This window comes from Prionailurus viverrinus, chromosome B4 (assembly GCF_022837055.1).
Source record: "Prionailurus viverrinus isolate Anna chromosome B4, UM_Priviv_1.0, whole genome shotgun sequence".
NCBI classification, from domain to species: domain Eukaryota; kingdom Metazoa; phylum Chordata; class Mammalia; order Carnivora; family Felidae; genus Prionailurus; species Prionailurus viverrinus.
The window spans coordinates 98776806-98799232 of NC_062567.1; the positions used below are offsets into that span (position 1 = coordinate 98776806).

General features: G+C 35.1%; 1 protein-coding gene across 3 annotated transcripts in view; it reads left to right on the top strand.

Moving 5' to 3' along the window:
* The window catches only part of NAV3 (neuron navigator 3), a 591913-nt gene that overhangs the window by 522951 nt on the left and 46535 nt on the right, over positions 1–22427 (top strand). For all 3 annotated transcript variants that reach the window (XM_047867359.1, XM_047867357.1, XM_047867358.1), the window contains 4 exons: positions 3624–3647; positions 6388–6465; positions 14065–14148; positions 21475–21586. In XM_047867359.1, the coding sequence (XP_047723315.1) occupies positions 3624–3647; positions 6388–6465; positions 14065–14148; positions 21475–21586 (298 nt within the window). The remainder of the gene's footprint in view (positions 1–3623; positions 3648–6387; positions 6466–14064; positions 14149–21474; positions 21587–22427) is intronic.

Here is a 22427-nt window from a genome sequence, read left to right on the forward strand (position 1 = left end):
TAAAATCAAATTGGAAAACAACAGCCAGATCTATCCCATCTGTCTCAAGGGTTGTGTGTAATTATTAGGGAAGACCAGAAATGTTGTATACCAAAAATAACAAAAATTATAAATTTTTGATACACAGTGATTCTAGGAGCACCATTTATATCATAGTTGATGTGAATTGCATCTTTTGAATTTATGCAGTGTAGTAACATAGCTGTGCATGGTTATTTCCTTCATAAAATAATTCAAGTGTCTAGGGGGAGAAAAAGTTCTTTTTTTAAGTAGTATATTAGACACTATCTGCTCTTACTAGACAAAATACTGCTCTCGTCAACCATGAGTATAAACCATGTTTACTCTAACATTATCCATATAACATTAACACTTATACAACTTACAGAATTATATATTTTGCTGGATGTATTGCACTTCAAGATAATAAAACAAACTAATAACAATGGCCTGTTGCAAAGAACATTTGCCTATAAAATCACCAATCTAACAAGTCTCATTGGAAGGATTCTTTACCTATAGATCTTTTAACGCTTCTACAACTTACAGTTTGGTAAATTTTTCAAAAGTATTGTGTTGCAAAGTTGAGGATTATCTACCTGATAGAATATTCCTGAGCAGAAAGGGAATTTGCATATTGATCAGAAATCATAGGCCTGATCTAGGGGCACCTGGGTGGCTCGGTTAAGCATCTGACTGACTTCAGCTCAGGTCATGATCTCACGGTCTGTGAGTTCGAGCCCCACATCAGGCTCTGTGCTGGCAGCTCAGAGCCTGGAGCCTGCTTCGGCTTCTGTCTCCATCTCTCTCTGCCCCTCCCCTTCTCATGTTCTGTCTCTCTCTCTCTCTCTCTCTCTCTCTCTCTCTCTCTCTCTCTCTCTCTCAAAAATAAATAAACATTAAAAAAAATCGTAGGCCTAATCTGATCTGCCAAGTTCTTACCTTTGGCAAACTTAGAGTTTGTGTGCTTCTTTTAAAATCCAAGCCAACACTGTGAAATCCAGAGCTTTTATCTAAAAATTCAAATTTCTAAGTTCTTTTTAATGTAATCTGAATATCTAGTAACACTGAGATGAATTCCTCCAGGTTTACAGTCATTTGGCATCATCCCTTTAGATGCTGGAGTATATTCTCAGGCCGGTTCCCGCCTCCACAACCTTTTTTCTTCCTGACACTGAAGCTGAGTTCGGGTTCTTAGTTATTATTGTGCTGTTTAATTTCTCGAAGGAAAGACATACTCCTGATTATCTGTATCTTTATGAAAAGTGGGGAAAATAAAAGCCTAGGGAGGCTGTATGATTTTTTTTTTAATTCCCAGAGCCTTTTATATTCTTTATATTCCTGGTCCTTTTAAGCACTGAAATTGTTGATCCTTGCAATAAATAGCTTTTTTTTTCTGACTGGACTTGTATATTAAAAACTTGATTGAATCTTTTTTGTACCTGGAATCTAATTTATATTGATTTAATAAGAGCAGGGGCCATGTTTGGTTTGTTGTGGATCCCTTTAGCATGTTTCCTAACACACAACTAATACTAAAGTAATTTTTTTTAGTCAATTTGAATGGGTGAATGAAAGGCTAATTAATGATTTATGGAGTAAAGAATCATCTGATATAATTTTATTTAGGCAAAATGTTTTATACTGTCTACCATTCTCCAGACATTGAACTTGGTTCAAAACCATCATTTAAAAATGGCAAGTAATCATATTCCTTCATGATGTTATTAATTCTGTGCCTGAATTGCTGAAAGAAGTATAATATTAATATTCTACCTCAGTGCTTCCACTTTATGGTAACACCTACCTAGTACTAATAGCCATGAGGTATGAAAGAAGGCAAAGATTAAAGGAAAAGATAGTTGTGAAAATATAGCAATGAGAAAAATCATTATATACAATCCATATGGAATTAATATGTAATGGTTATACTTATGAGTATTATAAATAACTTATATTCAAGGTTTTTTTAATGAGAAATATGAATATCTTTCTTGACTTTTTGTTAAATAGGATGCATTGCGTTTTTTAAGATATAAATTATTTATTATCAGTTTTATATAATGCTAGCAGGCCTTGAAGCAGGATTTGGGCAAAATATAGTGGCAATAAACATGCCAAGTTCTAGGGAAAACAAATCGTCATAGCTAATTGTGCCATATATCTTAAGGCAAATAACTTCCAGCTTTCTTTAAGATGAAATTTCCATCTTAAAATTAGTTCCCTACTTCCGGTTCAAACGCCAACTGTTGAGGAAACCTTAAAACTATTAGAATTAAAAAATAAAATCTTCACTTAAAAATTAAAATTGAGATGTAAAATATTCAAGCTTTATGTTAGCATTTATTTTTAAAACACAGTTTTCTTATAAAGGCTATTAGGATTTTACTATGTAACCACTCTGTTATTCCAACACAATATTACTAACGATACATTATTTTTAAGAGTAGAGAAAATACAGGAAAGGGAAAACTCAAAAATGCTTATGCATAAAAAAATACCTTGATGTTTATGTTGTTACTTTGTTTTATTGTATATTTTCTAAAAAAAAAAAAAAAGTGGTTCAGGTACTTTTGTATCAATCAACCAGGAAATGTCCCCAAAAGAAAGATAGGAAATGAGATTTTTAAAAAAATTTTTTAGCTTCGAAATTGATCAGTGCAATGAGCAGATTTGTACTGTTCAGCGGTATTATTCATTCTCCACCTTTTTCCAGAATAAGGGAGCTTCCCAAATGTAATGGTGCACATAACTCATTTTCTGGCATTTTGCAGCCCAGCACAAAGAAGGAAAACAGAGCTGGGAATTTTCTGCAACTGAGTCCAAAACAGCCTTCAGTTTCCTAAAGTAGTCCTTATTTGCATAATGTGTATGACCAAAGATGTTTGTCAGCCACTTTCATCACCATCTTGACGCGGGGAATTTTAATGTTTTGCTGACTTGCAGCTCAGTAAACTTAATAATCATTAGCGACAGTAAAAGAAGACAGAAACTAATAAAGTGATTTTACCCAGTTATCAGTAGAGGTCAATATTTTCCCTCCAGCTTTATTTGGCATTTTTATGATCTGTAAATCACAGAATAAAATTCTGACTCCCAAGTCGTGGCTGATGATGTCTAATAATATCATGGAGTGTATTTTCTAATATGTATGAAAAAGTCCAATATTTCATTTTTCCCTACACCCATCTTTTTTAGAGTGAAATGTTATGATTACTTTTGTTTTTGTTGCTTATGGTCTGAATCTTAGAATAAGACTGTCTTTTAATTCTAACTTTGCTTTTAAGGCATATTATATATCCATGAATCAAATAACCTACATTTTCAAAAAAATTTTATCATTTGTATATAAGGAAGTACTCATTTGCAATCTTAACGGTTCCTGTTATAATAGTAGAATATTAGTCTAATATTTATAACATGTAAATATAGTATAAATATAACAATAATTTATAATACTATGAAATTTTAACATGTATTTTACTATAATAATAATAATTTATAAATAGTGTTAGGTTGAACCATAATAATATTTTTAATACAGTACAATTATACATTTATACTTGTGGAGCAAAATGACATTAGTCACTTAGAGTTAATTTTTTTCCTTTTGTCTTTTACAGGCTGAAGAAAAAGCTCATTCAGAGGTAAAATTTGTAGCATTTTCATATCCCACTCTTTGTTTACATCTGTGATGAAATGAAGGTACCACTAGAGGGCTGTGTGATACAGTAGCATAGCTCTCCAGCACTGCCAACAGAAGTGATCCTCTAGTTGATAAATGGTCTCGGATATTTACTCTTAAGGAAAATGAAAGGAAGTTTTTAAAACCAGGTCCGGGAGTTCGAGCCCCGCGTCAGGCTCTGGGCTGATGGCTCGGAGCCTGGAGCCTGTTTCTGATTCTGTGTCTCCCTCTCTCTCTGCCCCTCCCCCGTTCATGCTCTGTCTCTCTCTGTCCCAAAAATAAATAAAAAACGTTGAAAAAAAAAATTTAAAAGCAAACTTACCTCTTACATTCTAGAATGGAGTTTTAGATCAACAACCCAAAATTTGCCTGTAGTAGTAAGCACTCATTAGATCTGATGAATGAATGAATGAATGTGTGGTCTTTCCAATTCATTGTCGTCTCTTTTCCCCAAGCCTGTGAGACTAACTGCATAGGATTAACGAAACCGTTGAACCTTAGGCATCAGACCTCCATAACAGAGCTACCAGCATCACAGTCCCTCTGTTTCATGCTGGGCCTTTGCCGCTCTAATCACCGCTTCATGTCTAGTGTGGTATATTGTTCTAATCACACACATTTCACAAATGCACTTTGTCTCAATCATGTACCAATCAGATTGCAACCTGGAGAGAGTATCCTTTTTATTTCACTTTGTAAAAGAATTTTCCTATCCAAGGAGAGCGGGAGGACTTTAATTAGGACTTTATTCAAGGTGTGGTAATGATATTTGATTGGTTTACACTGAGGCAGTCAGACCACAGAGAAAATCAATGTCTTGGCAATAGCCTTTGCAAAGGATCTCTGCCCTTATTAGCCCTTAAAGGAAAATTTATGCTATGCTTAAAAATACTGTAATAGTATTGATTATAGCATTTGATCTTTATCATTGCTAGACCAAAAAGTTAGTATGTTTTTTTTTAAAAAAACCTAAAGTGTTTTATTTACATTGCATGGACCTGACAGTGCTAATTTGGTGGTAATATGGCTGCTGGGATAAACAAATGCTGCCTATTTGCCTGATTAGTCCTTACCCATCTCCCCTTTTTGTCATCTCTGCCTCCTAATGGATCACGGTTTTTAAAAAATAATTTCCGTTCCTTTAAGGTTTCCTGGGTTAATTTGTAAAGGATCATGTAATAGAGGCTATAATCTTGAGAAAGGCTCCTTAAGTTTGTATTGGTTTAGGATAAAGTATATGGTCTGTTTTCTGGGACTGTCTGTGGTCATCATCATTTGAATGCAAGTCAGTGCAATGCTATTTGGGGCTAGTGTATCTATTAAAAAAAAAAACAGGAGTGAAATGGGATCACATTTGCTGAAATTATATAAATGTTCACCGTCTCTGCTTCCAGCTTAAAATTCACAAGGTCTTTAGAGTTTCTCAACATTGACTACCATTTCTTTTCTGCCAAAAAGTGGGGGAGAAGACGCTGAACTGTGTCAAGAATGCTCTTTCAAACTGAGACAGTATTCCAAAAGTCCAACCACAACAATAGAAGATTTCTTTTTAAAGAAAGGAGAAGAATTAGAGTAGAATGTTTAGCATCTAAGTAACTAAAATCCCTGGAGACCAGAAGTAGACCTGTAGACTTAGTCTCAGATGACTGTAGATGTTTTACCCTTACTAATCACTGTTTACATTTCTTAGCAACATGAGACACAGAGTTTTAACTGCAGAAAGTGCTTACATTAACAATTTAAATATGATATGAACTACTCTCTTCCTCTGGTTCAGTTTTGGTACAGTGTGAACTTAGCTAAAGAGGTAGACATTTTAGCATATTTATTTTATTGGTTTATCTCATTATTTGAACAGCATTACTGATTTTTTTCCCCTCTTAAGCTATGGTTAATCTATAAAACATTTTTAGTCTGAGCTAATAGTAACTCAATGAATAAAAGGCATTATAATAAAGATTTGGGAAGGCGTCTCTCAGAATGTTAGCCATTAAAACTCCAGCTAATAAAATTATTTTCAAATATGAAATCATTACACATTGGATTGGAGCCAACTTTCAGTGGCTAAGGGATAGTCTAATGCTGGGAAGTTGCCAAACTAGAAAATTTTAAAAAGCACATACTAAAAAAAAACAAAACAAACAAAAAAAAAAAACCAAAAAGAAAGTATTTTTTTTTCTTTGCTAAAACTCCATGCCAACCTCCATGCTAAAACTTTCAGTACATTCCTTTAATTTGCAAATTTGAGGGGCGCCTGGATGGCTCAGTCGGTTGGGCATCCGACTTCGGCTCAGGTCATGATCTCGTGGTCCGTGAGTTTGAGCCCCGCGTCAGGCTCTGTGCTGACAGCTCAGGGCCTGGAGCCTGCTTTGGATTCTGTGTCTCCCTCTCTCTGACCCTCCCCTGTTCATGCTCTGTCTCTCTCTGTCTCAAAAATAAATAAATGTTAAAAAAAATTTTAATTTGCAAATTTGAGTCCTGACCTTGAAGATAGTCACTTAACTTCTCTTCTTATACATGGTATTTGACTGTTACTGTATAGCTAGTGTTCACATTTCTTTGGTTTTTCAGGAATTGGTGCTGATACACTAATTAAGGGGCTGCATGAGCAGAATATAGTATTTGCTTTCTTGGATTGAATTCTTAGTTTTAAGTAAAAATCCACTAGCATATTGAATTGATTTTTTTTTAATTACATTCAGCAAATCCATAAACTGCGGCGAGAGCTGGTTGCATCGCAAGAAAAAGTTGCTACCCTCACATCTCAACTTTCAGCAAATGTAAGTCACTCTTCATTTTTTTGATATATTAGAATAGATTTTTATATAGTAAATGGAATAATTTTAGTAACAGCCTCACAAACTTTAAGTGTCCAAAAATAAAACAGACTTCAGTCACTCATACAAACGTAAACTTCCCTGCATGCCAAGTAATAAAATGTAAACCCAAATTGACGTGGTTAAAGGGCTTTTGTTTCTTCTTAGGTTGGAAACATTAGTAAGAGTTACAAGGGTTATTTCTTTTCTTATGTCTTATTTTTATTACTCTCCGTAGATATTTTTCAAACCACAATACAGTTGGTGGTTGACAGCGATTAACTTTGGAAGATAAAAAATTCTATGTGCCCTGCATTCTTCAGCACAATTTATTGGGCAATTAGTTAAGCACCCAATTAATTATAAAAAAAAAATTAACTTAGGTCTACATTTGGGTATCCAAGCTATATTGGAAATGAGAGAGAGTTCCCTAAAAAACCTGGGCAGTCTTCTCATAGCAGTTTGACCAGCTGAGAATGGCAAAAATGATGCCAATGAGACCATCAATAGTATTAACATTTATTGAATATCTTTCAATGTGCCAGGAATATTCAGAATAGATGCAGAATAAGAAAGGAGAGCCTGTGACATTGTGCCTGATCCTAAGGAACATTAGTGTTAGAAACACCAGTGAGGGGTAAGGAAGCTCCCACTGTTTTGCCATACGCCCTGCCACCTGCACTCAACATTAATCTGCTCAGTTGAAGTGTGTAGCTCTGGGCCCTTCCTCTGCCTCACCACTCTGCTCTCCATTGAGGTTTTCTATCTCCTAGACAAAGCATGACAGGGCCAGAGAGAGCAGGTGTAGGCCCATGGGGTACGAGCTGATTAAGAGAGATTTTAAGGATAAAAATTATTGTGCAACATAACTTCCACAGTATAGAAGTAAGTCTTTTTAACCCACCATGTATTCATTTCAGCACTGGATTTGAATTGATTTTATCTTTTCAACGTGGGAAGAATCAAATTAATTTGGGGTTGGCTGTATTCATTTTTATCGATGTTGTTAGGGGGTTGTTAAAAATAATGGCAGGTTTTAGAGAATTTTTAGGCAGTACTGAAAGAGGACAGAATTATTTAACCTATATTTTATGTTTAAGAATAATTCTTAAAGAAATAGTTCAGAAGCATCTATAAATTTTATACTATAGGCTAGATGAATAACACTGTAAAACACTCAGTCTAGGTTCCTGACTCAGCACCCAGAGAACATATTACAATGTAAATGCCAGAAACACATGAATTGTGTTTATCTGCAATGAGGAAGGCTCAATGATAGACCCTATGGATTGGAGAGTCAAGATATTTACAGATGTCTTTAATGATTACTCAGGATTTTATTTTATTTCATAAATGTCTCTTGCATGGGTTTATATATTCAGATGTTAGGATGATAAATGTCTGCTATACATTATGGAATTTGGGCTTTTACACGGTATTTTTAAAACTATTTCCATTTAAAACGCATTATATTAATATTATGTTAAAAAGGAAAACTCAAACTAAAAAAATGGATGCAATAAAAAGTGTATATTTGTTTTCCCCTCAGACACTCCCTTCCTAAACATGGTTGTTGGTTTCTTTTTTGGGGGGAGGGTATAGTTGACATACAATGTTACATTAGTTTCAGGTGATTTCCCAAGTTTATACATTATATATATACTATATATCACTATATACATAGTGATTTCCCAAGTTTATACATTATTCTATGTTCATCACAAGTGCCATTACATCTGTCCCATTACATCACTATTACAATATCACTGACTATATGACTGTATTCCTTATGCTCTGCTTTTTATGATTGTGACTTACTCCTTCTATAGCTGGAGGCCTGTATCTCCCTCTCCGCTTCACCTATTTGCCCAGCACCCCCACACCCCGTTCCCCTCTGACAACCATCCATTTGTTCTCTATAGTTACAGTTCTGATTCTGCCTTCTGTTTGTTCATTTCTTTTAAGATTTCATGTATGAGTGGAGTCATATGGTTTTTGTCTTTCTCAGTCTGACTTATTTCACTTAGCATACCACCCTCTAGGTCTATCCATGTTGTCTCAAATTGCAAAATTTCATTCTTTTGTATGGCTGTGTAACATTCGATTGTTGGTTTCTTATGTATCCTTTCAACTTTGATCTTTTTATTCCCATGAAAACATATATGCAACACACACCTGCAAAGGCTTGTACACGTGCACACACACACACACACACACATGAGCAACCAAATTTTAACATAAGGGAACAGTCCTGAAATTCGACTCTGTGCCATTGTTTGGAAAGGGAGCAAAAATTTTTTAAAGTTGTCAGCCATTGGCTACCTACCACTTCTCCTTTAATCATGCATACCACACTGTTTTCACTGATGTGTTTTCATGACTTTGGCTCACATATTCTCAGCTGAGCATTGATATGACCACCAGAGGGTGAAAATTGTTTTCTTTTTGGGGTTAAAAAAAACTTACTCTTTTTATGCACAAAGCACAGATATACATGGAAGCACAGATATACACGGAGTGCATAAAAAAGTATCCAGCATATCTCTGGTGCTAAAATGTCATGGAGGAAGGGTGCTATTAGAAGAAAAAGCATCTATAATATCTCCTCAAGGAATAATAATGAAAAAAAAAGAATGAATACAGAACTAGAGGAAGTAGTGTCAAATAGATAATTTTGTTTAAAAAGTGCTAGTCTTAGAGAAAATGCCCAAATGTATCCAGCTTCCTCTGGCTACATCTATGTTATCATTAGCAAAACTTTTTGCACATGAAAAGGAGCCTAAAATTATATCCTATTTTTCATGCTCCTTTTTTTTTTTTACTTCATAATGCATTTTATAAATCTTCTGAAATCACCTGAAGGTCATGACCTTAGGGTTCCTGGGCTTGAGCCCTGCATCAGGCTCTGTGCTGACAGCTCAGTGCCTGGATCCTGCTTCTGATTCTGTGTCTCCCTCTCTGCCCCTCTCCTGCTCAAGCGCTCTCTCTCTCTCTCTCTCTCTCTCTCTCTCTCTCTCTCTCTCTCTCAAAAATAAATAAAAATTTTAAAAAAAGGAAAGGAAAGAAAGTATGTGGTCGGACCTTAGCTAAATCAATACCCCACACATGCACAGGAAGAAAACAGAAGCCCCACAAGCAAGCAGCTGCAAATGTATAGTCACATCATACAGTCAGGTGCCCCTGGCCTTTCACTCACACCTTTCTGCAGCCAAGACATGTGGGAAGCATTTCTTTGTGTTCTAATATATTTTGTTGTGCAAATCTCAGCTCTTAGATCATCTAGAAGTAGGTGCTGAGGCTAGTTATTGTTACCATTTTTCAAAGGTACCACTGAATGAACATGTCACAAAAAAAAAAGGTACTTATTTTTTTCCTTTCAGCACATTGGTCTTTTAGCCCCAAATCTCAAATGTATTATTTTGTTTAGGATTGTGTCCTGTTTTTTTTTTTTTTGCTTTATTTAATATTTTTATATAACCTGGCAGTTACTCTTGCTTTTCTGCATCTCCTTTAACAGAAAACAGTTTTGCATTGGGGCGCCTGGGTGGCACAGTCGGTTAAGCGTCCGACTTCAGCCAGGTCACGATCTCGCAGTCCGCGAGTTCGAGCCCCGCATCAGGCTCTGGGCTGATGGCTCAGAGCCTGGAGCCTGTTTCCGATTCTGTGTCTCCCTCTCTCTTTGCCCCTCCCCCGTTCATGCTCTGTCTCTCTCTGTCCCAAAAATAAAATAAAACGTTGAAAAAAAATTTTTTTTAAATAAAAAAAAAAAAAAAGAAAACAGTTTTGCATTTACTAACAATGACAAAAACTGAAGGGACAATTTTATAATGTGTAAAAGAAATGTGAAACCTTAATTATGATAGTTTCATTTATTTTCAGTTCATCTATTGATTTTCAAAAGTAAAGTCACAGATATATATAGATATATATATATCTATATATATCCACAAAAATCTATGTATATTTTTTGGTTGGTGGACCATTACTAAATTCTGGGGGAACAAATATAACGCAGGCATTTTTCATATTTCATCTTACTGTTTAGCAGTATGATAATTCTCTTTACATGTCTATTCAGATTGTATTCTAGGATTCAAAAACTGAAGTCAGTATGTATTAGAAATACCATCCGTAACTACTCTTCAGTCTTGCTTATTTTATTACCTTGACAGACTTCACCTAACACACATTGGGATGTAGTCATTATCATATTGACACAATTTTACTCTGGCTTTCAAATTATGCAGCTGGTAATGGAGAAGTAAGACCCAAGTAAATCATGATCAGTAGTCCATCTAAAAATCCACAATTTTTGAAAAGTCATAATTTTGTTAAGGTTTTCAGACAAGATATATTGTCCTATAGTTTAATCAGTTTTACTTTCCATTTTAGTTTCTTTTATTTGTATCTTGTACTCTCTTTCCATTAATCCAATTGGTGAGAAGTTTATCCTTTTATTACCTTCAAAGTAACAAAGTTAGTAAGCCAAGACAAATAAACTTAAAAGCAGTATTTCACTAACATACCTCTAACATATTTTTCATGGAGAACGATGTGACTCAAAATGTTCTTTGGTAACCAGTTTTACATTTCTTATGAATAATTAATGAGTAGCAATGTTCCAAAGATTGAAAACTGACATTCTCATAGTGAACATTTTGTATTAATTAATAGCTACAAATTATAGGCAATATATTTATAGCTACAAAATACAGACAATATATTTATTCAGCATACTCACATTCCTACATTCTTTGTCATTTTAACTCCCATTCAACTGATAAAATATGCATAGAAGGTAAAGTATAAATTTTCTTCTAGTTTTTACATCCAATAATTAGGCATTACAGTTGTTTGAGAGAATTAAAACTGCAATATTGAGTACATTCTTACATTTCTTTTAGTACATGTTAACAATGGTTTTCGGCCAGAATTTTCACTATTTTAAAAGAAAATGAGCAATTTTATTTTAGGATTTAGAAACCTATTGTATGCTCACAGCATGATTATTGATTATAATCTAAACTAGAATCAGCACAAAATGGTCAATCATAGGCAAATACATTATAAACCACATAGAGCAATGCATTACAGCAAAATCTAACTCCTGCTGCTTACCACTGGATGAATCTCAGAAACTCAATGTTAAGCAAAAGAAAAGTCACAAAATAATTGTGCCATATGATTCCACTGTGAAAGTTTTAAAAATAGACAAAGCTAAAACATAGTGTTTAGGAATGCAAGCTCAGTGGTGCACCTATAGAGAGAAGCAAGACAATAATTACCACCAATGTTGCGATAATGGTGGTTATCTTTGGGGCAGGGAGAGGCGACAGTAATAGGGGAGAGGTAAGAGAGAACTTCTAACATCTTCAAATGTCCAATTTCTGGACTTGGCTGGTGACTGATGAACCAGTGAGCTCTGCATTTTCACTTTGTTCAATTTTAATATGGCAGGAATTTTTTTTACATTAAAAAAGTTTACGCGTGAGAGAAAATGCAACATAACCTTATGTTAATTTCTGAAATATTAAGTCTGATGTAATGATATTCTTTGCCATTGAAAACATTTTAAACTACAGCCGCATTTTCACTTTGTTCACTTTTAATATGGCAGGAATTATTTTCACAATAAAAAAGTTTACGCGTGAGAGAAAATACAACATAACCTTATGTTAATTTCTGAAATATTAAGTCTGATGTAATGCTATTCCTTGCCATTGAAAACATTTTAAACTACAAGATACAATTCCTTTTTTATTTTTTAATTTTTAAAAAATTATTTAAACTCATTTTTGAGAGAGAGAGAGAGAACGAGTGGGGGAGGAGCAGAGAGAGAGGGAGATAGATCCAAAGCAAGCTCCAGGCTCTGAGCTGTCAGCACAGAGCCCGGTACAGGGCCAGTACTCATGGACCACAAGGTCATGATGCTTAACCGACTGAGCCACCCAGGCACCCCTACTATTCCTTTTTTTAAAAGACTGTTATTTTTCCAATTAAATCTGCTAATGAACCCTGGAATATAACTCTCAAGGGTGTGTGTGTGTGTGTGTGTGTGTGTGTGTGTGTGTGTGTGAGAGAGAGAGAGAGAGAGAGAGAGAGAGAGAGAGAATTTGGGGGGGAGGGAGAAAGAAGAGGGAGTGGAAAAAGAATAAAGAGTTGTTCTGGTAGACTGAAGATTAATAGAAGTATTCTCCACCAGTTATCCTTCTCTATATAGCAATGTCAGGAAAAGAAAGGGAGCCCAGCCCAGCATAAGCTCAGAGCTAAGAACAAAGACACCTTTGTGTCGTGATGCTAATGGAAGGGACTTGTACATTCTAGCTGTTGGCAACAATGAAATAAACCTCTAGCTCTTACCAATAATGGAATAAACCTCTAGCTGTTATTAATAATGAAATGAACCTCTAGCTGTTACCAATAATGGAATGTTTCTAGTGCCCTAATTCCTTGGACTCCTATGATTTGTCTGATAATAGTTACCTCAGCGTTTCAGCCCTGCTAGAGTTACAAGGTGATGTATTTTAAGAAGTCCTTTTACTCCCTTCCCTCAAAGAATTAATCTTTTGCCGAAGATTACCAAACTTCTTCCCACACATAGTTCATTGTAGATGTAGGCTGTGAAATATTCCATCATTGTACCTTTGTAAGGGCACAATAAGATTGGATGAGTGTGAGATAACACCCCTATAGGTCTCCTCAAGCTACCGTGAAAGCTTGAAGGACCTCTTCTTCGTGTTTAATATTCTGTGGGTGAAGCTGTTGGATAATGGCATGTCGACAGAATTGGGCCTATTTTAGAGGTGTAAGATTGTCAAATACTTCTTAATCATAAGAGTTATGGTTTTATACAGCAATATGTATAATTCCGGGAGATTTAAAATAAAACCCGAAAGCCATGAAAACTTAAATAAAATATGACTGAGTGTTATTTCTAGCCGGCCAACCTGCACTTCCTTAGTTGAAGGGAATAAAGTAGAAATAAAAGCCATTTTATTAAAAAGAGTTTGGAGAATGAAGACAACTCTTTTCGACTGAATTCTTTGTAAGCACAAAAAAAGGAAAGATAATGTTAAAGCTGTCAGCAGATGTCTGACACTTGAAGGAGAGTGTCATTACAATAAAGGAACTAACAATATCTCCAAAGGTCATCATGCAGGTGTAAAAAGGAGAAACATTTGTCCATTGACTATTGCAGTGACCTCCCCTTGAGCTTGAAGTCTAAAAACTTGGCAACTCAGAACTTTATTCAGCATTTTGGGTGTCAAATCCTCTGTGAGATGCAGGCCGGAAGGTGTTATTATTTGCAAAATGCCATCCCTTTTCAGAACTTGAACTCGCATTAAATGTCAAGAAATGGAAACACTGAATTTAAACTGAAGTTTAGAAATAATAAATAAAGATTGATGTTACAGGAGAGTCATCACTGAGAGCTAACCAAGATGGTCATAGTATTTAAAGAATTAGAACACCTGAAGTTCAGCATTTTATAAAATGAAGAGTTTTCATCCATCTGCATAAGGTCCTGACATTTAAAATGTGTTCCTTCCGTTTTGTTCACAGGCTCACCTCGTAGCAGCTTTTGAAAAGAGTTTAGGGAATATGACTGGTCGACTGCAAAGTCTAACTATGACAGCGGAACAGAAGGTATGTTCAAGAATCACCACAGGGGATTCAAATAAGACAGCAAGTTACATAGGATGTTTAAACAATGCCTGAGATGCAGCTCCTTAAATATAATGCCTCAGAGGATCCCTTCCTTATTAGATTGGAACAATGACAAGATAATACATTTTCTTGTCAGATTTTAATTTTTAAAGACTTATGATTCAGATTCATCTATATTAGAATACACACACACACACACACACACACACACACACACACACACGCAAAGTTCTTTCTAGGCCATCTATTTCACTTCTGACTAGACCCATTAAAAGAATACCAAATGTTTTAAGAAAGAGAAGCAGTTGTATAGGGGAAGAGTTAGAATATTCCAGGAACAATTTGTTATGCAGTTGACAAGAATTACAGTCTGACAAGAATTTTCACAAATTTATGGTCTGTAAACCCAGTTATGGACCATGGCTATAATCTGAGATAGGCGTGAGGAAAGTCTGGAGGAGAGTGAGGACTCTACAAAGTAAAGGGACTCAGGGTACAGCATCTGTGAGATGAGACTGAAACACTGATCCTGAGCTGAAGTTTAGAAATGCGGAATGCTAAATGAAGATTTGGGTCGTTTGCACTAACAAGGACTAGTTGGCATCTGGGGATGCTGTCTTTGAAAAGTAAAGCTAATTTATATGAAAAGCTTTAAAATAAACCTGACGGATTTTTACGGAGTGGGAGAAGGAATTCTAAAAAGAAAGAAACAGAATTTAGGTCACAAGGCAGACATATCAAAAAGGTTCACGTTGCCTAGAAAGAGTATGGACAGTTTCCATGGGGTGACCAGTAACTTACCTCTCTGCCATTATTTTGGCCCTAACCTGGGTCCTTGGATGGGTGTCACAGACAGATGCAGTCTCTAAAATTGTATGGAAACAATTGTAAAACCTGCATATGTGCATGATCTGAGCAGATGTCCAGTTTTCATCTAATTTTCAGAGATCCAAAATCTGAAAAGCTTTGGCTATTTTCAGAATCTGTACCTATATCTGTCCCTAGAGATGGCTTCAGTTTTGTCTTTAGTTCCGTAAAGTATGTCATTAGCTTTAGACAGCTAGCATATGTTACCATTGTGTTCGTTTACCAATTTTTACATTAAAAAAAAAAAAACCCTGAATGAACAGCCCAATTACACTAAAGAGAAAAATCAAATATTCCTCTTGTAGCCTGGTGCAATTAGCAAACTCTTGCTATTTGCCCTCGTCTTCGATGCTCCTGTGTCACAGATTTCCCTCTTGCCCATGAAAGAGAGCACTATCCATCCCTGTCAAACCTGTTCTGTAAGGGAAGATGACAAATGCCCTTTGAGCACAGGAATTTTATCTTAATCTTTTTTGAAGAGGAGAGGGGCAGTACAGTTTACCACTTCACTATGTAACCTAAGAACTTGGCAAATAGGATTACAAAGGGCTTTTAGGGCAGCCAAGTGGGAAAGAATATAAGAAAGCTTGAGTGTGGATCTCAGCGGAACCTCTTTTTTTTTTTTATTTTTTAAGTGTATTTATTTATTTTGAGAGAGAAAGCATGCACAAGCTGGGGAGGGACAGAGGAAAGGAGAGACAGAATCCCAAGCAGGCTCCCTCCATGCCTTTAGCACAGAGCAGATGCAGGGCTTGGACTCACAAACTATGAGATCATGACCTGAGCTGAGATCAAGAGTCAGCGCTTAACTTAGCCATCCAGGCACCCCGTCAGTGGAACCTCTGTAAGGGCTGAGGAATTTTCCTTTTCTGACCCTCAAATTCATCATTTTATTTATTTATTTATTTATTTATTTATTTATTTATTTAATCTATTTTAAATTCATCATTTTAAAAATCAGGATTATAATAACTACCTTACAAAAGCATTATGAGGAACAAATAAGGTACTATAGAACACTACATACAGTGGATAGTCAAAAATGTTACCTTTCTTACATTGCTTTCCTTTTTCCCCTTAAGAGATATAGGATAAACCAAGTTTATCATTGTCCATATGCCAGGCATATCACTAGAAATCATAGCTAGTATTTAAGTCTCATATCTTTAAGGAGTCAAAATTAATGTTTTTCACCCCCCCATATTTCCTTTAATTACTTTATATTTATAAGTAAAATTTCTTACAAAAATTGGAAAACTACACAGTTGTTAATTTTTTCATAATGCCTATGAATAATGCCCAAATATTTTTAAATACATCTGCATAGTACCTGGAATTTTAAAATTATCCATAACGTAACATTGCCAAAATTATGAAATTTTCTCAGAAGATGCCATGATGTCTGAAATTGCCTTGCCCTTTTTTAACTGAAAATAAAGTGATTGCTTGTCTCATTGCAAGCTGTATGCACACAACAGTGTTAGTAAGTAATTTATTTTATTAATCTGAGATGTATAACTTGCCTATATCCAAGGTGGTTTTGAGAATCATAAAATTAATTGTAATACGATATGGCACAACTCAGTAACGGAATCTAGTGAAAACCAGTAGAAGAATGTATATAACAAGACGCCTGAGCCTATGTAATTACTACTGCAAAGCACAAAATGGAATTGAATGTCAAGGAAGCCAGCACACAAAGGGGGATTGCTTGGCATGTGTAGCTCTCATTTTCTGACCAGAAGAGTATAATTTAGATCGGAGAGACAAACTTTTTGGCACTGAATTCAAGGACAAATTTATTGTAAAGTTTTTAAAATTGGGGTCATGGAATAACAAAAGACAAAATCGCTGTTCAAATAGACATTTCTCTAAAAGCTGAGGGCATAACATTTAATCATATTTCAGTAAAGTCATTTCTTCAGGGAGCTGAGATAAAAGGGTATATTGCTCTCTGGTGATCCAACAATCCTGGGAAAAAGATTAGAGCATATAGAGCAGAGGATTTGAAACTCTGTTCTTGGAGTTCCACGGCTCATTTGTCCATTTAATCATTCACCAAAATTATATTGAATTTCTACTCTGTATAAGACACTGCTCTAGCTACTAAGAATTTAGCAGTGAACTATATGTATATGACATATATTTTATAGTGTACATATATAATATATGCATTCTATATATGTAAACTGTGTATAACTGGTCATAAGAGTATATATTCCAGTAGGTGAAAGATTATGATAAAAATATAGGATTTCAAGGGACACCTGGGTGGCTCAGTTGGTTGAACATCTGACTCTTGGTTTTGGCTCAGGTCGTGATCTTGCAGTTTGTGGGTTCAAGCCCTGCTTGAGATTCTCTGTCTCTCTCTGTCCCTCCCATAGGGTAATTTGAATCCATAAATTTTTCATGGATGCAAGTTACTTATACTACTGGGATTTTATGAACTAATGTATTTTCTTAGAATCAGGGCTGGCTGGGTTCTTTCAGTAGAAACATTTACAAGATTTCAAGGCACACACACGGGGATGGGGAGTAGGATGTGTTCAAAGAAACTACAGCTAGATAGTGTAAGATTAACTGAATGTCAGTGTGATGAAACCAAAGACAGGTTTAGCAGAAATTTTTAAGAACCTTGCCTAGAAGGTCAAGTTGGTTGATGAGATTTATTGCCAAGCTTGTAGGAAATTTGCAAGTTTCCAGGAGAAACTTGGAAAGAGGTCAGATGCAGTTAGGAAATAGGTTGGAGAGGATACCAAGCAAGGTATTATGACAAACTATTTGATCATCTCATTTTGAAGCATTCCAAGCCTGACCTTGATACTTATTTAGCCTCAGAGACATGTACAAAACAATTGGAAAAGATACTGCCTCCATCCACCTTCTTGTACACAAGAAACGTTCATGGAAAACTGGAATCTTACATCAATGGCAGGTATTTGGGACATCATTATCTACAATAGCTTATTGTAGGTGAATGAATTTTTGGTTCCCAAGTTTTAAATTACCACGTTTGAAAAGTGAGAAACATCAATGAAATATGATCTGATCATCTGTTCCCAAGATCCTGTACAGAATTATCCTAGCCTCAATCTTCTCCTTAGTATATATGAAGAGAGTAGGAAAATGGATACTAATGAATTAGAAGAGACTTTAAATCCTTATCCTGATGGCATATACATTTTCCAGGTTTTTTTTTTTTATTTCCTGAAAGTGTAATATTCTTAAAACTCAAGTATCTTCTATTTGGTCACTTTCAAAATAAAGACACTATATGAAAATATTTCACAGTATCAAATGATTTTATATTTGGCTATTTCTAGAACTTGCTTCTAATTATATGGCAAAAAAAGAGGAATTCATAATTGTACTTGGAAGCAGCATTGCAATTTCCAAGCATTATAATCACCTTAGAAAAATATGGCTTAAAAATAAATGTGAACAATCAATTATAATTATGAAGGAGAAGAAAAGGAAAACTAAAAATAAACTATTTAAAAACAATTTATATGTCTCAGTCAAGTTTTCACTTTCAAGTGCCTTCTATTAATCTTTATATACTTACTACTGGAAAAAGAGAGAAAGGATAACCCTGACTTTGTTGCCATCCCAAGGAAATGATTTCACTGATTTAACCATATCCAGACTTTCTGTTTATAATGAATAATAAAGTCACTGATGTTTTTATATGACACCATAGGTGATCAAACACCCTGTTGTTAAAATATAAGTAGAATTGAAGCTTTACATTATTCTTAGGAGATAAACACCTGTTTAACGTAGACCAGAACATTTGAGCAAAATCACCCCAACATTTACTGAGATCCTAAGTCAGGTGAAAAGATAAAGTCTACAACAGCTAAATAAGCTGGATGCTTTAAATGATCTGGAAGCACAGAGAAGGGCTTTAGTTTTTCTGAAAGGCAAACTAAGAGGTTTCAAGCTCATTCTACCATGGCCTTTAATGGTGAGAAAAATATTTAAGGCAAAGGGAAAAATCATATGGGAAGACTCAGAGAAAAGGATAGCTGTAGTTTGAAGTGATGTGGAAGATGGATCTCATCAACTGAAATAAGAAAGAAGGAAGGAATTTTTGCATGTATACAGAGATACCTAGTTCAGGTTTGAACAGATTATCACTGTCAAATTTACCTATCTTTTTAATTAAAGACACTGGAATATTTTATAGGTGCTTGCATGTACTTATGAAGTTCCCCTAAAGAACTAGTAAGATGAATTTGGCTAAACTAATTTTTTCATGTATGTGATTTTCCCAAACTATATAATGAATATATCTGTTACCTAGTTATTCTTCCTTTGGGTCTACTGTGCCATGCTGCATAATAACTAATGTGTTTAATATGTTCTTTTTAGAAGATACTTAGTTTTAAAAGTGAGCATTCTTCTACCTCACATTAAAAGCTATTTTCTGAAAAAGCAATATTCCCTGAACATTCCACTTGTAATCTTTGTTGTAACAGTTTTGAGAAGACATTAAAGTTTAGACCCTGAAATAAGTCCACTTACTCATAAAATTAAGTATGAGATCTCATTTCCATTTTACTTCTTTCAACTTAAAGCCACATATTTCAGCAGATTTTAATCCACGGTACAGGCACTGTTGATTTTAAATTCAAGGATGAAAATCTGATTTTAATCAAAATTTAACTTGTATTCTAGTTTACACGTTGTAAAATTACTCTTTAAATTATGTGATTGATTAAGTATGTACAGTAGATCTCCTTTTGTGAATAATTTTCTGGTAAAGGCAGAATGAATTTTCAGTAAACATTGTATCTACTGGGAAATTTATTTTAAATGGAAAATACGTTAAATTTTGGTAAACTTACCTATTACTAATTGAGCAAGGGACAAAATTTAGATAGAACTTGGAGAGACAGAAATTATGACGAAATTTGTATTATGACAGTGGAACTTTCCCACAAACCTGTTTCTTTTGTGAAAAATACATGCAAATGAATTATAGTCAAGTATTTAATGATCCATCTATGAATCCACGAGATTGTTACTGATTTTCATTATGTAATTCTTTGACTTAGAAACTATTAGAAGTCTGTAAGAGGGTTTATTTTTTTAATATCTGTGTCCATTAGAAATACATCAGATATCCAGTGACAATAGTTACAGGATGTGCTAGGTATCTATCCCAAACTTGGATATCATTACAGTTAGCATTGCCCCTTTTTTTTTTTAAGTGTCTAAGTTTTGAATAGTCTCTGGATGTTCTCATATCTGAAGCAGTTTCCTACAAAGGCAATGTTGTGATCTTACCTTTTTTTGTATATTCGGAAGACAGAGAGTAGGAATAAGCTACTGACTATGGAGGGAAGAACCCAAGCCTGATTCTTTGGATTTCTGCCAACGATGCTAGAGAAAATGATAAATGACAATTACATTACCTAGGAATTCTCCCTCTAAGAGGCTGACAAAAATTCTAATATTTAGAGTTGCTATCACGGCCAAGAATTCTGGATACTCCTGGTTTGGGGGCTCCCGATGGAAATACTGCCAATGCTAGAAAAACACTCTACTTCATTTTCCAATGAGGCACATGTCTTCCTGATGCTGCCTCGTAGTCACTTGTGGTTAAATAATTCATTTAGATAACTGTGAAAGATCATATTTGTATGTTCTTTGAGACACATCTTAAAGTTACCCTAAGTTCAATAAGAAAACAGATGTTGTATAAAAAATTGATTTGTAAGCTGCCTTTTTTTTTTCTTTTTGATGAACTATTATTTAAGGAATGGACATTGCATATATTTCTATTCACTTTAAAAAATTCCTGTGTTGTTTTGGCTTGGTAAAATTGAGGTCTCCATGCTAAAAATCTTACTGGATAAAAAGTAGCAGAATCTAAGATGACCATGATTTGCAAAGCAGAATTAAATAATATGATATTTAGTAGCAATGAGTTAGGGATGAGTACCTCTTTTTATACTTGGGTATGAAGAATCAATTCCCCAAGTGCAAAATCAAAGAGACAAAATCTGAAGTCATTCATTCAGGGTTTCCGGCTGACAGTAAAATGTAGTCTGATTCACCAGTACAATCCTGATAGCTAACCCTGTGATGTAATCTGGTGGTATTCATAGGTTTGGTATAAAATGAGCCATGTGACATCTTGCTTTGTGTTGAACTGCCCAGCTTTAGGTGCCACCCTTTGAAAGGAATAAAGACCATTCAGGTCACATTCATAAGAAAATAGCCAAGGCATTTTTTTGTTTTTATTCTCCTTTACATTTAACTAAATGAGAAGTTGTTAAATGCAACTTGACAAGGTTGGTCAGGCATCCAAATCTCTCAGGACGTTCGCACCACGTACAATTGAACCCAGTTGGTAGTGAATTATAAGCAAGGACATTTTACTTTTTTCTCTCTAGGTACTAAAACCTCTAAATTCTATTTGTTTCACAGGAGTCTGAACTTATAGAACTAAGAGAAACCATTGAAATGCTGAAGGCCCAGAACTCTGCTGCCCAGGCAGCTATTCAGGGAGCACTGAATGGTCCAGACCACCCTCCCAAAGGTATATTTAGAAGTATTGCCATTTTTCATTCAATGTAATGAATATCTATTTGATTCATTAGACTGAAGCTGCTTTTACTCAGTGGCATTGTCCTTTATAAGGAATAAGTTGGTATTAAGGCAGTCAGAATCCCAGAATTTAAGAACAGTAGCTTTCCTCATCAAATAAATTTTTAATTAAGTTTAAGGAATTTGCTTCTATAGTAGGACACACCTTTCTCTCCATTTGGTTTGGTGAAAGTGGGGCTGGAGAGGTTGGCTAATACATTTATCTCTGACTTGAAGCAAAACAAACCCTGTAAAGACCATCAAAGTCTAGATCTGTAAAGAAAATAAATTAATTAATATGGTCAAATTCCAAGGAGAAGGTGTGTGGAACAGCTCCTTCTGGGTGGAGGCATTAAAAAGGGACACTTCCTATGAAAATGCTAAAAACAATAAGAAAAAGGACTAAAAGTTAGTCTACTTTTAATTATTACTATGCTTTGTCAGTTCTAAACAATAATAAGATAATCTCCTTTGCCATCACCCCTACCCCTTAGTTTCCCACTGTAGAAATGCTTTGTGTTAATGTCATGTCAGTTTTTTCTTTGCATAGGTTCTACTAATTCATGCCCTACCTCTTTTCAGTGGCATTCAACATGCTCAACTCTTCACCAGCTAAACAAATGCTTTTATAAATCTTGAATGCCCTATCATGTATGTTTCCATTTCCAGGGGAATTCTGGGAACATTTTATGGAATCTTTTAATGTCTCCAGCAGCCAGTCACACTTTGGACTCCTGGAGTGTGGCATCTCTTACCATCAACCCAAAAGGGTTCTCTCCAGGATCAATAATGAT